Raw genomic sequence first — 15,867 nt, forward strand, 5'->3', positions numbered from 1 at the left:
TTTCAGTGTAAGTGAGCTAATGTCAGTTTAATCTGATGCCTTTTTTTGTGATATAAAGGTGAGATAAAGTAAGGTACTGGGGTGTTGAGGTGACTTGCCGTTACATATTAATGATTAAGCTCTATCTGTAGATATTTTATGAACTTATTGTTTTTCATACAGAATTTTGGAGCTTGAGTTATGTTGTTTGGCACAATTTATTTTTGGTTTTTGAAGGTGGTTAGTATCTACCTGAAGTTATCAGAAGGTTTTTATTAGCATCCATAAGCACATTTCTATGCTTGCATGGAGAACCTGGTTTCACGATCTCACAGACTGTGTCTTCTTATATACAAGAGTAAGGCCACCATATATAAGAATAAGTGGTGAAGTTCGTGGTATAAAATATGTAACAGTAAAATCACAACCTCAATTTTTAAAGCAATGCTTATATTGAAGTTACAACTTGAGAGAAAAGCAAAGCTCTGACTGGATTTTACCTTTGAATAACTTGCCTTATAGTTCTGTTTACTACCTTAGTCACAGAGTTTTCAAAAACATAAAGTTTGGTGTCACCCTAGACAGTTTTCTCTGTTACTTTAGATTGCTTGTAAATTAGGATGGCACAGCTCATAAATTCACTTCCAATTGCCTGGCTTGTTTTAATTATTTCAGTTAAATTGCCACCGGAGGTGGGAAACTTTTCTTCTTAATTAAAAAAAGTGCAATGCTGGGCACAGATAGCCAGATTGTTTAGTAAGGTAGAGGTAAAGTGTCACTTCTGTCCCAACTTTGGTCGTTTTTGCCATCCTTTCCTGTGGGGAGGTGGTGCCCAGGTCTCTGATGTGTGCCTGTTCCTGTCACAGACGCTGCTGGGGATGTATCGGTGCACAGATGTTCCAGGGGAGTTTGTGTGGCAGCCTGGCACCTTGACACAAGCTGTTACCAAGGGTCACTGGATACTCCTGGAGGATATTGATTATGCTCCTCTGGATGTGGTATGTAGCTCTATGTTTGCTTTAAGGTACTGGTTGTAATGCCCATGGTGGCAGTTTTGGGAGTCTGATCACCAGGGGTCTGGAGCAGCACGCTGAAAATGCTGCTGCTTTAGAAGGGCTTAGAAAGAATTCACCTGTCTTGGTTCACATGTTTACACACCTCATTAGTTTCTGTCTTTGTTACAGAGGAGTCATGACCCTGACACCTATCACAGATTTCACTCTGAAAACTAGAGTTGACACTGATAATGTGTCTGATAATGTATCTATTTAATAGTGTTTTGGTGTTTGAAACGAAATGTGGCCCTAAACACCGGAGAACATTGTCAATATATGAGGCTTAAGATTTTTTTTTTGTGTGCCCTTTTTCCCTTCCACATATTTTTCCTTACACATTTTTTTTCCTTACACATTTCTTCCATATTAAAAATGTGCTGTTGCACTAACCATTATAAGTTATAACAGATTTCCCATTTTTTTGGCTCCAGAACAACTAGTTAGTCAGTCATCCTTGCCTCTTGAAGTAATGGCTACTGAAAACAAGTCATTTGCACCATGGTGTGATGGAGGTGCTTTGCTGCATAGGCCTGCTGGACATTCTGCTGGTTGTTTCCTTTCATATCTGTCCCATAAAGCATCCTTTGTGTGACTGAATAACCTGTCAGTTTGTTTATTAGGTTCTAGGCTTTCTGGTATAGAAATAGAAAATTTATAAGAAAGCAAATGAATAGAGCTTGTATGTACAGACAGTTCACTGCTAGGAGCTTGTGCACTTATTTGCTTCTGTGGATTTAGTTCACTGCACTCATGATGAGCATACCCTGAGAGGTATCCTGCATTCATCAGATCCCTTTCTTCAGGTCCTCCCTGCAGGCATCCTGTCTGCTTTCTCCATATCAAAGGATCTCTGTGTGCTCCCTCTGTGCTGAGGGATTGGTGTGGTCATACCTCCCTTCTTTCTTTCCACCACCATTACTGTCCTGCCCCAGGGAAGGGCTGATTTTATAAATAGGTACCAAAGTCTCCTGGGGTAGCAGTGTATACACTAAAAAAGGATTATGGTTGAGAATGACATCCTTGAGACACAGGTCATCTTTGTTCAGGCAGATAAACAAAATAAAGCTTCTGATTTGAATGTGTCTGATAAGTAATCTGATAATTTTAAAATAAATAGTTTTGATTTGGACTTGAAGTGTACTGGCTGTCATTTCCATTGTCTTACCATTAAATTTGAATACGGGAGATAAAAAGGTAAATAAACATCACACCTTTGGCTTCCACTGCTGATTAAAATTGCTGGGAACTCTGCAATTCCTGTTAGCATCACTTGGAAGTGTATCTCTGGAAGTAGCAGTTGCTGGCAATGTAATGGTGCTCAGTGGCATTGCTCCAGCATCTCAAGTGTGAAATAAGTGTGAATGGTTGTGCTGTCTGTTAGTGTCACAGAAAAAAAAAAAGTTTAATAATTTTTCTTTTTCTCTCCAGATCTCTGTGCTGATTCCACTTTTGGAGAAAAGAGAGTTACTGATTCCTGGTCGTGGTGACTGTTTAAAAGTAGCACCAGGATTCCAATTTTTTGCAACCAGGAGGTAGGTTTGTAAACTTAAATGAGATTGGGAACATGGTATCCTATTTTTAAGTCCAAGGTGCTTTTTACAAGGTTCTTTTATAGGAGTATTTTAGCAATTTCCAGTTAACAAGCAATATAAATCATAGAAACTATGAAATTATTTTTTTTTTCCACTTGAAAGCAGCCTTGGGGTGAATCCCAATCTTTGTACAGAAAAACAGCTTCAGCAAAGCTGAAGAAATGAACCTTGCTAGGAGGAACCCTACAAAACCAACCCATCACCAAGACAAAATATCACTCATAGGAATGTGTGAAAAAGGTTTATTATTCATAGTTATGAAATAGTTATAGTGTCAGTATAGGTGTAATGTTTTCTAACCAGAAAAAGATACAATATGCTCTGCCTGATTGTTTCAGTGTTGTAGTGCCTCCTGCCTTGGATATAACTTTTCCAAATAACTTTTTGTATAGGAAAATATAAATCTTTATCAAGGTTAAAGATTAGGAGATCTATATGGAGAATGGCAGTTACGTGGTTTTCAAATGTTTTGTAGTTTATTTCAAAGCCTTTAACAAATTTCCCTGCTTTTGTCTTGCTTCTATAAATTTGTTTTTCTGATCTATTTTTTCTGGAATCGAGTCTTCTGTATTCCACTCCTTTGGTTTCCTCATTTCATAAGAATTTTTATTTCTTTATGCATGGTTGCCATGGTTTAACCTCAGTCAGCAACTAAACACCACACAGGCAGTGGCTCACTCTCCTGCAGCAGGATGGGGGAGGGAGTTGGAAGAGTAAAAGTGGGAAAAGTCAGGGGTTGAGATGGAGTTTAGATAAAGCAAAAGCTTTCCACACAAACAAAGAGACAAACCCTATCACCCTGAGCATCCCCACCCTTCCTCCTTCTTTGCACAGCTGTGTGTGCTGGGCACTGCTGATACAGAACATGGAATATCCTGGTGGTCAGTTGGGAATCTGATATGGAATATCCTGCTGGTCAGTTGGGAATCTGATATGGAATATCCTGGTGGTCAGTTGGGATCAGCTCTCCTGGCCATGTCCCATCCCAGCTCCCTGTGTTTCCTCACCCACCTCTGCTGGGTGGTGCTGCTGCTTTCCTGAGGAGCAGAAAAGGTTTTGCCTCTCTGGAAGCCCTGCTCAGGGGTAGCTAAGACATCCCTTATGTATGTATTATTAGCACTGTTTGGGTCACAAATGTAAAACACAGCCCCACAGCAGCTACTGTGGAGAAATTTAACTCTGTCCCAGCCAAAACCATCAGTGAACAGTTTGTATAGCAGCAAATTATAATTTTCATTAGGCTTGTTAAGAGTAGATTCTGTAAATCTGTTGCAGTTTACAGCTGGGAAATAGTATTTAAAAATTGAAACAAAACACAATACAACAAAGAAGAAAAAATTTAATGAAAACCCACCAGAAAACAAAAGCCAAACCACAACCCCAAATCTAATGCTTTGCATGTGCAAGGCTACTTCTTACATGGCTGCATAGTTATTTCTGTAGTAAAAGAACAAAGGGGATGAAATATATGATGGAAAGAGCTGAGTCTGGAGGCAAGGAAGAAGAATTGTGACACACTGTGGAGGGGACAGGGCTGAAGATGCTTTTCCTGCATCTCTGCAATAAGATCACAGATCCTCTAAGATACTTCACAGGCCACTTCTGTCAGGTTTCTCCCTTTACCAAAGATTCTGGATATTGCTTCTGACAGACAACTGACAGAAAGTTAAGTCTTTCTGAAAGTACCTCAATGGAGATTTTGGCATATAGGAAGAAAAACACTGTGATAAGTAATTTGGAAAGCATGGATAGGCAAGGTGGGGTACAGGACAGTACAGTGACAAACAGTGTCATTTATGCCTGTTGCCTTATACTGTAGCAGCTGTATGAACCTTGTTCTTTGATGCACAGAAATGCACTGAAAATGCTGAATACTTCAGCCACACTCAGCATGCTGTGTTTCTTCATTGTTGTTTTGATTTAGAATATTCAGCTGTGGTGGAGGTTGGTACAGGCAGCAAAGCAGCCATGCTGCTCTTCTGGACAAACACTGGACCAAAATTCATCTGGATAACATGAGCAAAGGAGAGCTCAAGGAGGTATGGGGGTTTGTTGCTCCATTGTGGCATGTGAATAATTGTTTCATCTTAGGGGTAATAAATGTTTTTCAGTAGTTTATTGAATCCTTATTTTATCTTCAAGTTCTACAATAGACCCTTACAATTTCAGCTTTGTGCTGCCAATTTTGAAGTAAACAGGCAGTTTGTAAGGAAAATTTGAAGTGAATTGAACCAAGATTCCTGGAACTTGCCTTGACAGATGCAATTGTGCTTTGTGTGGGTCTAAGAATCAAGTTACTTTGCTGCTTATTAGCCCACAGGGACTTGAAAGCAGAGAGAAATGGCAAAAAAAGAAAATTGAGTTTACTCTAATTTGGTGTTCTAAGCTTTGAGCTGAAAAATAGTTGGTCAGTTATCAGTTAAAAATAACTGCTTGTATTACCATCTTTCTTTTGTTAGCATCTCTGGGAGGTGTTTGCTCTGTGTAATTATTTGGAAGATTAAAACAGCCTAGGGCTCATATGAAAATTCAGTTCTCTGGAGATTCTCCTTGTGATAAGAGCTCAAAACAGGATCTGATTCTAGAAGAACCTTGGCTGAGGGAAAACGCAGTGAATAGTCTCTAGCAGAAGAGTTGGGGAGAAAGTTCTGAGTTTTCTAGAATGGAGAAGACAGTTTGTTCAGTAGAATTCATTCACTCCTTTGGTCTCGTTCAGCAGCCAGCACAATTATAGGTGGCCTTAAATATCTGTGAGGTTTTTTTCCTTTCTTGTCATTTGTCAGCTAATTGTTAGGAGTGGGGCAAGAACAACTATCAAAACCTTATGAAAAGATCAAACTTGAGTGTTAGCTGTGTCTCTTACCACCAGGTTATTTTTATTCTTTTTCTGAAACTTTGTAGCTTAAGTTACAAAAATGTATAAACTAAGCACTAAGATTCCACAATAGTATACCCACTTCCTTGCCTTGAAAAAAGTCTCATGATCTTTTTGTTAATCTTAAAAGTCTGTCTGGCAGGGTAGGACCAGTTTTCCTGGCCTGTATCTGTGAAAAGTAATTTTGAGAAGCAATATTTTGGTTGGCAAGCTTTAGTGGAGAGAGCAGAGCTGAAAGGAAATTACAAAAGAAAAATTATCCCCTTAACGTGCCTTTGTCAGCACAGTGAATAGACAACTTGAATGCAATATGAATTTAGTCAATAAAAGAAGGGTGGGAGGTAAGGACTTCTGCTACCAGTTGTGAAGTTGTAAACTGGTCATGGTTTGGGTTCAGGTAGGATTGAATGTACTTTTTGTTCCTTCCTTTTGTTGGTATTTGTGCAAATGTATTAAATGATCTAGAGCAGAGTTGAGCTGGAAAAGTTTGGTTTTGGCATCAAAATCGGTATCATAGTAGTCATAATTTCTATTTTCTTCAGGTAAGAGATTGCAGGAGAGCAGTTTCATATAGCTTGCTAGCTATAATATCTATTGAAGCATTTCCCAGTAAAAACTGGGGTGCTGTTGGTTTCTTTCCAGTGTGGATGGGTTTGTTGTTTTGTTTCATTATTTTCTTTTTTTGTTTGTGGTTTCAGATCCTCCAAAGGAGATACCCCAACCTTGCTCTTGTGACAGATCACTTGCTAGACATTTTCACTGACCTTGCAGGAGACAAGTATCAGGCACCAGAAAACAGTGCTGCTGGCTCCAGTCACATGCCAGAAGCAGCATCAGAATCGAGATCAGAACATAAGAAACCAAATTTGGAAGGACGAGAACTATCTCTAAGGTTGTCTTTTCTTATATGTTTATTGGAAGTCAGCTGGCTCCAGAGATAGAAGGGTTTATTTTTGTTATTTGTCTTAAATTTTTAGACGTAATGGTGACAGCTTGAATAATTAGATGAGAAAAACTGGGAAATATATTTTTTGTTTTAAATAATGATTAATATATCATTTAAAGAAGCTAAACTCATTCTGGATTATTTAAACTTCCTATTTGCTATACTTACTTTTTGGGTGGCATGGGGGAATGTGTGTGTTCTGTCATATGCAGTGCTTTGTTGGCTTCAGGCCATATGAATTTATTCTTAATTATTGTTAACACAAGATATTGGTACTAGTTAAGAACTGGAAGGTCCTTATAATGTTATCTCAGTAGCCAGAAAATAACATTTTCAGTAACTGAGTATATTATCTTGATTATTTCATGCTGAACACTCAGCATTATAACTTAAGGTGACTGAAAATAACTGTATCTGTAATGTACTGTTAATTTCAGAAATTCTGAAATTAATGAAATTAATGATGAAATGTAGTTTGATGCTGAATTATTTCTTCCTCTCCTACAAATTGTCAGTTCTATTCATCTGGAATTTCTGTAACCAGTAGTGCTTTGAGGATTAGTTAGTAAATGTTAGGTGTGAGTAGTACCTGATATTTTTGTGGAGCATAAGAATGTCAGCTTTTTCTAGAACAAAGTTTCCTTTTCTTGCCTTTTGGAAGATCTTGTTGTTGGTAAGGAATCTGTATCTTGAAAAAATGGGAGGTTTAGACCTTTCTGGATTCTTTAATACCTTTGAGTTTTACAGTTAAAGTTATGATTTAATGGGAGTATGTATGATCTGTTTATAAGCAATGTTGGTCTGTGCTCAGCTACCCCTCAGAGTTCTTGTCCTTTGTGTCTTCCCATGTACAGTTTGCACAGCAATTGCACGTGCAAGTGCCACAAGATGATGTCATGACCTAAGCTGAACATGCAAGAAGGTGCTGTGTATTTTGGCATGTTTGTACCAAATCTTTTTGGTTTTTCTTTTTAGAGACCTACTGAATTGGTGCAGCAGGATTGCTTGCAACTTTGACAGTCATTCTTCAACCACAGCAGTGAATATTTTTCAGGAGGTGTGGTAAGACTTGGTGCAGAAATTGATCCAACTGATCCCAAATTCTAGTAATGTCTCATGAAATCCTCTCTTTGGGAATGTGAGATGGGGATTTGTTTGGTTTTGTTTTGAAGCAGTTGGACTGTAGTTAGAATGTTGTGATCTCTCTGATCAGAAGCTTTTGTTGCTACTAGGAAAGTTGTTTGCAGTTACGTGCTAAAAGAATTTCCTGCTGTCTTACAAACAGCATGGTGGGAAATGATTGTAACTGATACAAGCTGGAATTGCATGTGGCTGAGACCATTCTTTTTCTTGTAATATGGGGCTACTTTTCTTCTTACCTACTCATCAGTTTACAGTACAGGTTGAGGACTTTTTGGGTGTACATCTGTTAGAGGCAGTTTTGAGATGCGATGTCTTATAATGTTACTTCCATCTCTATTTTGGTCCCTTTGTCTTAAAATAGCTTTTGTGGCTGGGCATTGAAAACTTAATGCAGTGTAAACCCACTACATTACAGAGTTTAGAAGTTCTTCTAGCATCTGTTTGAACTCTGTTGTTTGACTCCATCAGAGGACAGTGAAATAGTTTTATTTACAATGCTTGAATTGGATGTGGGTTCCTTTAGATTAAGATGATTCTTTGTCAGTTAAAATCATACAAAATTAGTTTTCAAGAAGTTGGTTTTCCCCTTGACAGGCACTGGACTGTTTCACAGCCATGTTGTCCAACCAAGGGAGCAAGCAGAAAATGGCAAAAGTTATTGGAAGTTACCTAAACATTTCAAAAAAAAAGGTATGGTGAGCTACAATTAACATGATCTTTATTGGCAGTATTCTATAGCTTGTAATTTTTCTATGATTACTTGAAATATGTTACACTATTTTTATTTAAATTATGCCCACCTTTCCATCCCAAACAGGTTTTTTTTTTCTTTCTGTTCCATCCCAGGATCTGTTTTTCTCCTATTTTATATTCAGCTGCATTTGTTTTTTCTCTGAAAGTTCCAGGCAACCTGTTTTAGAGCAAATGGCCTCATGATGCAAAAGAAGGATTTCACAGCTGGAGCAGCACAGCTGCCTAAGCACATGATATCACTATATGCACAGGGTAGCAAAGAATGTGTTTTTACTTAAGTTGGTTTACAGTGAATATTAAACTCTTAAACAGAGAGATCAGAGAGAAACATGATCTTTACTGCTACTTGTTCTGTACTCATGATTACAAAATCACCTGCCTCTCTGGAGCTCTATAAATGACGGAATTAAACTAAATCACTTCTTTGTCAACTATTTCTGACTATAGAAAGAAGTCTGCAAAGCAAATTCCCTCTGTTGTTACTTTAAGTTGACAGATGGATCCCTGAATCTTCTGTGGGTTTTTCTCTTTGTTTTTCTTTGCATTATTTCATTACAGGAATGTATTATTCCCTGCAAGTGGCAAAATATCCTTGTTCACATAAAGGGTTTTTTTTTTCAGGGAGATTGTTTGTTTATTGTTAAAATAATTGTTCAAATTTGTGTAGTTGAACTACCATGGAAGTAGAAATACAATGGCAAAGACTATTACTAAGTTATTAAGTTGAAAATTGTTTGTACAGATAAAAACACTTCTGAGGTCCTTCACTGTTTTAGGTGATGATTATGTGAAACCTCCAAATGACAGAATTTTACCATTAAAAATTAACTTGCTGCAAAATAATACTGGTAGCATGGCTGGGTGTTCTTACTGCAATGTAAGCAACATTAGTATTGGGAATGCTGATGCTTTTTTCACAGGTGGAGTTCTTCTGTGAACTCTATAAACCAGAAATTTCAATCCGGGAACAAGAAGTCTCTGTTGGAAGAGTGAATCTTGTGAAGAAGCAGAGCCAGGCTCTCACTGTTCAAAGGTAGAATATCCTGTAGTTTCCATGTGAATTGAAATATTCTGTGGGGGAATAGAATAGGCTGCAAGTCACAGGGTTTAAGGAAAATTCAAATTGGGTATTCTCATTCTAATGAAAGGAATGTGAGAGCTCTTTCCCTTGCAATTTAAGTTTTACCTTGTGTATTTTTAAGAGCGTCTGCATCATGCTTCTGGCAGCCAAAGCATGGAGATTTTCAGCTTCTTTGGACTAGAGTTACTTCAAAAAAGTGTGAATCCACAGCTGTTATAAAAAGATTTCAATGGCTCTGCCTTGCTGGAGGGAGATTTTTGTATGTGTTGGTAACTTCATTGGCCAGGAAGTTATTTGGAAACCCTGAATTTTTAGGTTGTATCTTGAGAAAAATTAGTATCTTAGAAGGGTATCTTAGAACTATTTCTTTTCAGACCTATATTAAAAAAAATCCTAAATCAAAGCACACCACAAAAAAAAAAAATAATATAGGCAAAATTGAAATGAGCTCCTTGGTAAATCTTAGTTTGAGTAACTTGCTTTGTTTTTCCAGGGCAAAACATACCTTTGCTGCCACACGGCCATCTGCAGTACTGATTGAACAGCTTGCAGTGTGTGTTGTCAAAGGGGAGCCTGTGCTCTTGGTTGGTGAAACAGGAACTGGCAAAACCTCAGCAGTCCAGTACCTAGCTCATATTACAGGTAAATAATGTGTGAAAATTGTAACTTACATGAAGATAATGTGAAAAACAACAAACAAACAAACAAACCCACAAGCTGATGGTGCTTTTCATCTCTGTTTCAAGGACACCGTTTGAGGGTTGTCAACATGAACCAACAAAGTGACACAGCAGATCTCTTAGGGGGGTGAGTCACTGACCACTGTTTTGTCTGTTCTGCAGAACAAATGGGCATTGGATAATGGGCTAGTTGGATAAATGTCTTAGTAAACATGTTTGCATGCAGAAACCTTCTTGTCCTTGCTGAAGAGCAGAGCAATTTTACTGAATTGTGTGCAGAGCTGTGTGTGATGAAGTCATTCAAAACCACAGCCCAATGGCTTTAAAAATGGCTAAGCTGTTCAATATAAATCTGATGTAATATTCACTGGACAGATTGTTTGGTAGTACTACAAATATTTTACTTATCAGGGTGTTCCTGTCTTTACAAAATCACCTCCTGGTGCATTAAAATATGTGTGATTCTAGTAGTTCATTGGTTGAGTAAAAAACTTCAGAAACAAGGGTTCATCCATGCAACTTATTGTTGTTTCAAGTAACTGGTTTTGGACTTGTTTTCTTTTTTAAGTTCACAGGTGACTGTGTCTCCCATAAATAATGACTCTTTTGCTTCTCTTCAGTTACAAGCCTGTGGATAACAAGCTGATCTGGCTCCCTCTGCGAGAGTCTTTTGAAGAACTCTTCTCTCAGACATTCTCTAGGAAGAAAAACCAAACCTTCTTGGGACACATTCAGACTTGCTACAGACAGAAACGTTGGCATGATCTGCTAAAACTAATGCAACATATTCATAAATCTGCTATTAATAAAGAAGTAAAAGAAAATGCATCTGGTAAGACTTCAGATGGATCAAACACACATTAATGCTAAACCATGCAGAGGGTAGATAAATACTGGTGAATTTTGTTCTTCTAATTTGGGTTTGTTTGAAGTTTAGGGTTTTTTCCCTCCCCCTATATTACATCTTTTTTTTCTGGTTTTGAGAAATGCAATGTCAACATTGCAACAAGGCATTTAGAACACTGTTAGAACAGTTGTTGGGTTTTGTTTTGGTTTTCCTTTTTCTAACTCCTCTCTGCTGTTAGCTATGTCTGAGTGTGGAGATGCCTGCCCTGTGGTACCTTTGACATCTGGTCTCCACTCAGTACTTGTTTGCTGTGCTGGTGAGCAGTCCTGCTTGTTTGTGTGTCACTCTTCTCTGTGAATGCATCCACACTTTCAGCCCTGGAACCTGCCTGTGTCTCACAAACACATCCTTTTCAAAAACAAAGCAAAACAACAATAACAGAACCAAACCCAAAGTAATAGCTGTTTTAGGGTAGAAATTATTTTTAAGATCTTGCTTTTGCCTTGGTTCCTCTGTTAGTGATGCTGACTGGCCTAGTGTTTTATTTTGTTCCAGAGTGGTTTTATCTCCAAATAAGTTTTTCTTGTTTTATACTTCACAACCTGTTTTGGGGCTGAGACGATGTTGATACTTTACCTTGCTTAGAGTTGTTTCTGGTTCTAGACCAGCAGAACAAGTGAAATTGTAGCTTTCTTTCCATTTGGGCTAAATAAAAGTAATTATCAACTTTATCTCCACTCTTCTTTTAACTGGTTCTTCTGAATATGCAGATATTAAAATAAATGCTCCCAAATGTAAAAAAAAAAAAAAAAAGAAGAAAGAAAAAGAGAGTTTAAAAGGTTCTTGCACTTATTGGAGGAATTGACAATCCTAAAATAAAAACAAGCTGAAATTTGTAACTTGCAAAGTTTCTTAAGGAATTTTGATGTTGTATGTGGCTCAGGTAGGGATTTTAACAAATAACTGAAATCAGTTATAGTAAATACTGTTGTATCTGCTAAGCAATAGCGTGTTAATGATTGATACTGAAGTGTTCATTATTAATCTGTTCTCTGTCATAAGGGTTAGAAATTTGGATTTATTTTTTTGACATGTCTCTTTCTGTCTTTGGAAATTAGACAGTGATAACAGTCATGCTGGAACAAAGTGCAATATAGGTATTTGTTCCTCATCTGGGAATGAATAGCAAATTATCTGAGCACTATTGACATATGAGCACAGTTAAATTTGAAAAACGAAAAACCAGATGTGCCCGAAACCAAAATAAGAAGTTTAAATTATTTTTTTTATTTGTGGTGTGTCATCTGCAGGACTTGAATTTTTTTGTTGCTTGAGCTTACTTTTGTATCTCTCTGCTTGAAACAACTTGATTAAAAAACTGTTGTCGAACATTTTTTGTGCTGGTGTTTGGATGGTACAAACTTAAATTTGTTTTCTTGCAGGCTTACCACTGAAGGAAAAGTGGGAGGCATTTGGTCTTAAACTGAATCATGCTCATCAACAGATGAAAATGACAGAAAATGCCCTTCTCTTTGCATTTGTTGAGGTATTTAGATATTTGCATTTTGATGCTAGGAGAAGTAAGGAGAAGTATTTAAAAGACTTTGCAATCAGTCTTTTATATATAAGTAGCTTCCTGGCAAGAACCATGCTGTGAAGTAAAATGTGTGCCATGATAACTCCATGAAATCAAGTGTGCAGATTCAAGGAAGCAGTGGTGAGATGGGAGGTGGAGACTGGTTTGTGCTAGCACATTAATTCTGTGCTGTATAACAGGAATTAGGACTGGTATAATGAGTATCAGTATGTCGTATCTTCTTTTTAATTCTAGGAGATTAGAAAAAATTTCTTGATCAGTCTCCAGTAGGTCTTGCTTGTGACTAGGGATTTCTGTGAAGGATTTAATACTAAGAATCTGTGCTGTTTATCTAGAAGAGATTTTTCTAAATGTTTCAAACCTGTAATATGTTTTGAAAACATTAAATGGGATTAGGAGAAACCATGATGTTTATTTTTGCTTGTTTATACTCACCGTGATAATCTGAATATATTCTCTCAAATGTCATGTAAAGTGTGTGAAGTGTTAACCAGTCTTCTATAAAAAAAATGTATTTGTGAGTAGTTGGAGAACCTCTGACTTAATATAGTGTTAACTAGTAGGGTACAGATTCCTTAGGAGCATAATATTGCTTGTGTGTTTGGATTTATTCAGATTAACTTTATTCTCATGTGGTGTTAGTGATGCATATGCACCAGAGTGCTAGATTGCACAAATAAAGGATCTGTTGTATTTGAGCTAATCTAACTGGTAACTGATACAGTGGTATGATAACTGTGTGACTTCTGTGACTGGCAAAATGATTGCTGTTACTGAGAGAGAGCAGTAAAACTGCTACTGCTGTAAAAGGTCTGGAACTGCCATTTGTCTAATTGAGCTGTAGATAGATTGCACACCAGGTAATTCCAGTATCTGAATGCTTCAGTTGACATTTCATTCCTGGCAACATGATTAACAAATTGATCTTGCTTTTAGGGTACTCTGGCACAAGCAGTGAAAAAAGGAGAGTGGGTTTTATTGGATGAGATTAACTTGGCTGCAGCAGAGACTTTGGAGTGCCTGAGTGGTTTATTGGAAGGATCATCTGGTTCACTGGTGTTACTGGACAGAGGAGACACAGGTACTATTTCTATGCTTGCCTATGCCTTATCTTGGTGTTCAGCTGGGTTCCCTATCCTATGTAGCTCAAAATAAGTTGAGATCATTTACCATTAAAATGAATGTGTGCACAAGAGAGCAATGTGCTCTTTGTAGATTTCATACTTCTTTGCAAGTGGTCTGTTCTCAACAGCAGTGTGAGCACTGCTGTGTAGAAAGTTAACTCCCTTTAGAGATGTAAAGATAAAAAACTACAGTTGCTGAAGGCTGCTCTCAAAAGCTACAGAGAGAGGCAAATGTTGTGTGAGCATCCCAGGCTTTATTTTCTTCTGGCTGAGGGAAGCACTGGCTATTGTTCTGAAAGAGGCAAAAGGAGTTCCAAGCTTAGGACTCACATAATTTTTGAAATGTTTTGTGTTGTTACAACATCTTGCTACATACAAAAAAGTCAGGGTTTTACTTACCTGTGGCTATTGTGAAGATGCAGGTACTTCGGATAAAATCACATGGGATTATTCTCTGAAAATTCTTGATGCTGGTGTTTTTAAGGAAATGTAGTAGTGCAGCAATAGAAAGTTACCTTACATCAAATACACCATATTTAACATATCAATATCCTGTGTTTATAATTAACTTTGTCTTTTATTTCCATTTTGCTTTAGAGCCTCTTGTCCGTCACCCTGATTTTCGCTTGTTTGCGTGCATGAATCCAGCTACAGATGTTGGAAAGAGAAATCTTCCTCTAGGAATAAGAAACAGGTAGGAAATAATGATTCTGGGACAAAATAGTCACTGTCTTTTTCAGAGTTTAATTACTTTCAGGAGTTTACCAGTGAAGAATGCTTTATCTGAAGCCTGAGGATGCAAGTATAAATTCATTTACTACTTGTGAGAGATGTATAGTGAAGGTTTTTCATGAAATAGAGTCAGCAAAATACTTGGAAGTAGCTGAGCTGTGAGCAAATGGTGTAGCAGTAGTGTAGAGTGTTGTCAGTGGGAGCAGAAGATGTGAAGAAATTCCTCACATTGAAGCTGTCAGCACCTGGAAATGCTCCTGCAGCATTCCCAGGTACTGCAGTGTAATGCTAAAAGCATTATGTTCCTGATGGGAGTAAAAAAGACATGTAAGTGCATGGTGTCTGCTTAGCAGCCTTTCTCTCAACTCAGAAGTTTTGATGATCCTTGCAAAAAGCTGCATATCCAGTCTTGTTTACTCAAAAGGAAGGTGATTTGCCTGGTGGCACCAAGGTGTGATACTCAAAATATTTGATACGTGGTCTCAAAGCATTTAAGCTGTGGCAAGGCAATTGGAGTTGTGGCAAATCCATTCTTCAGTACCATTACCTATTCCTGTATGCACACATCTCCTCCTTGATGCAGTTTCACTCATGAGTGCCAAAAGTTGCATGTGTAGTCCCTTCCCACATTCATAAACACTGGGCAAGATTCTAGAGATGCACCAGCTATGTGTAACTAGTAATTTGTAGTTATTAGTGGCAAAGCAAGGTTTTGTTGCTCTTGGCTGTCTTGCAGAATAGTGAAAGGAAAGAAAATGTGTGTAATACAGAAGAAAAGAGACTTCAGCATCAGCATAACTTGCTAAGTTTAAAAGAATTTATATTTCTATTTATCAAAATTACCTACTACTATTTGTCAAAAATAGCTACTGCTGAGTATCTATTGCAAATTGTTTAAAATTGTAATTTAAGTCACACTCTTCACTTTCAATCTAAGATGTTAAACTAATTCAGATAAATTACTTGAAAGTATTAGTAATACCTTATTTTTCAATTGCTCTGGTTCTTGAGTCTGTAGGTTTGACAATCTATAGATCTGCAGCTTTAACAATCAGTATTCTGTTACTTAAAAATTTAAAATGCTATATGCCATGAGATGTATATATAATATGATTTTTCAATATGGTCAGGTGTCTTAAGTGTTACAAATTGATTTGATTCTTGCAGGTTTACTGAACTTTATGTAGAAGAATTGAGAAATGAAGGAGACTTGCAAATTCTTATAATGGATTATCTGAGAAGCTTGAATGTGAACAAAAATACAGTACAAGGAATTGTGAAGTAAGTTGACTGTAATCTTTTTAAATTCTTGATGAAATAAGTCACAAAAAGTAAGTATGTGATGATAGTCTGTGGTTAGACTGCTTTGGGAAACACTATAATGCTCTCCATGCAGCAGTTGGCATAGCTGTAGGAAACAGAAGAGTACAGACATCCATCTTCTTAATTCTGCAGGTTTCTGT

The 15,867-nt window shown here is 37.4% G+C and overlaps 1 protein-coding gene across 2 annotated transcripts in view; it reads left to right on the forward strand.

Annotated features, from left to right (window-relative positions):
• Positions 1 to 15,867, forward strand: part of MDN1 (midasin AAA ATPase 1) — a 94,621-nt gene that overhangs the window by 13,015 nt on the left and 65,739 nt on the right. For both annotated transcript variants that reach the window (XM_054629679.2, XM_077174773.1), the window contains exons 7-20: positions 846 to 977; positions 2,463 to 2,566; positions 4,551 to 4,665; positions 6,200 to 6,393; positions 7,423 to 7,504; positions 8,185 to 8,280; positions 9,264 to 9,376; positions 9,918 to 10,066; positions 10,171 to 10,231; positions 10,725 to 10,936; positions 12,394 to 12,497; positions 13,485 to 13,629; positions 14,270 to 14,366; positions 15,572 to 15,685. In XM_054629679.2, coding sequence (XP_054485654.2) covers positions 846 to 977; positions 2,463 to 2,566; positions 4,551 to 4,665; positions 6,200 to 6,393; positions 7,423 to 7,504; positions 8,185 to 8,280; positions 9,264 to 9,376; positions 9,918 to 10,066; positions 10,171 to 10,231; positions 10,725 to 10,936; positions 12,394 to 12,497; positions 13,485 to 13,629; positions 14,270 to 14,366; positions 15,572 to 15,685 — 1,718 coding nt within the window. The remainder of the gene's footprint in view (positions 1 to 845; positions 978 to 2,462; positions 2,567 to 4,550; positions 4,666 to 6,199; positions 6,394 to 7,422; positions 7,505 to 8,184; positions 8,281 to 9,263; positions 9,377 to 9,917; positions 10,067 to 10,170; positions 10,232 to 10,724; positions 10,937 to 12,393; positions 12,498 to 13,484; positions 13,630 to 14,269; positions 14,367 to 15,571; positions 15,686 to 15,867) is intronic.

This window comes from Agelaius phoeniceus, chromosome 3 (genome assembly GCF_051311805.1).
Source record: "Agelaius phoeniceus isolate bAgePho1 chromosome 3, bAgePho1.hap1, whole genome shotgun sequence".
NCBI classification, from domain to species: domain Eukaryota; kingdom Metazoa; phylum Chordata; class Aves; order Passeriformes; family Icteridae; genus Agelaius; species Agelaius phoeniceus.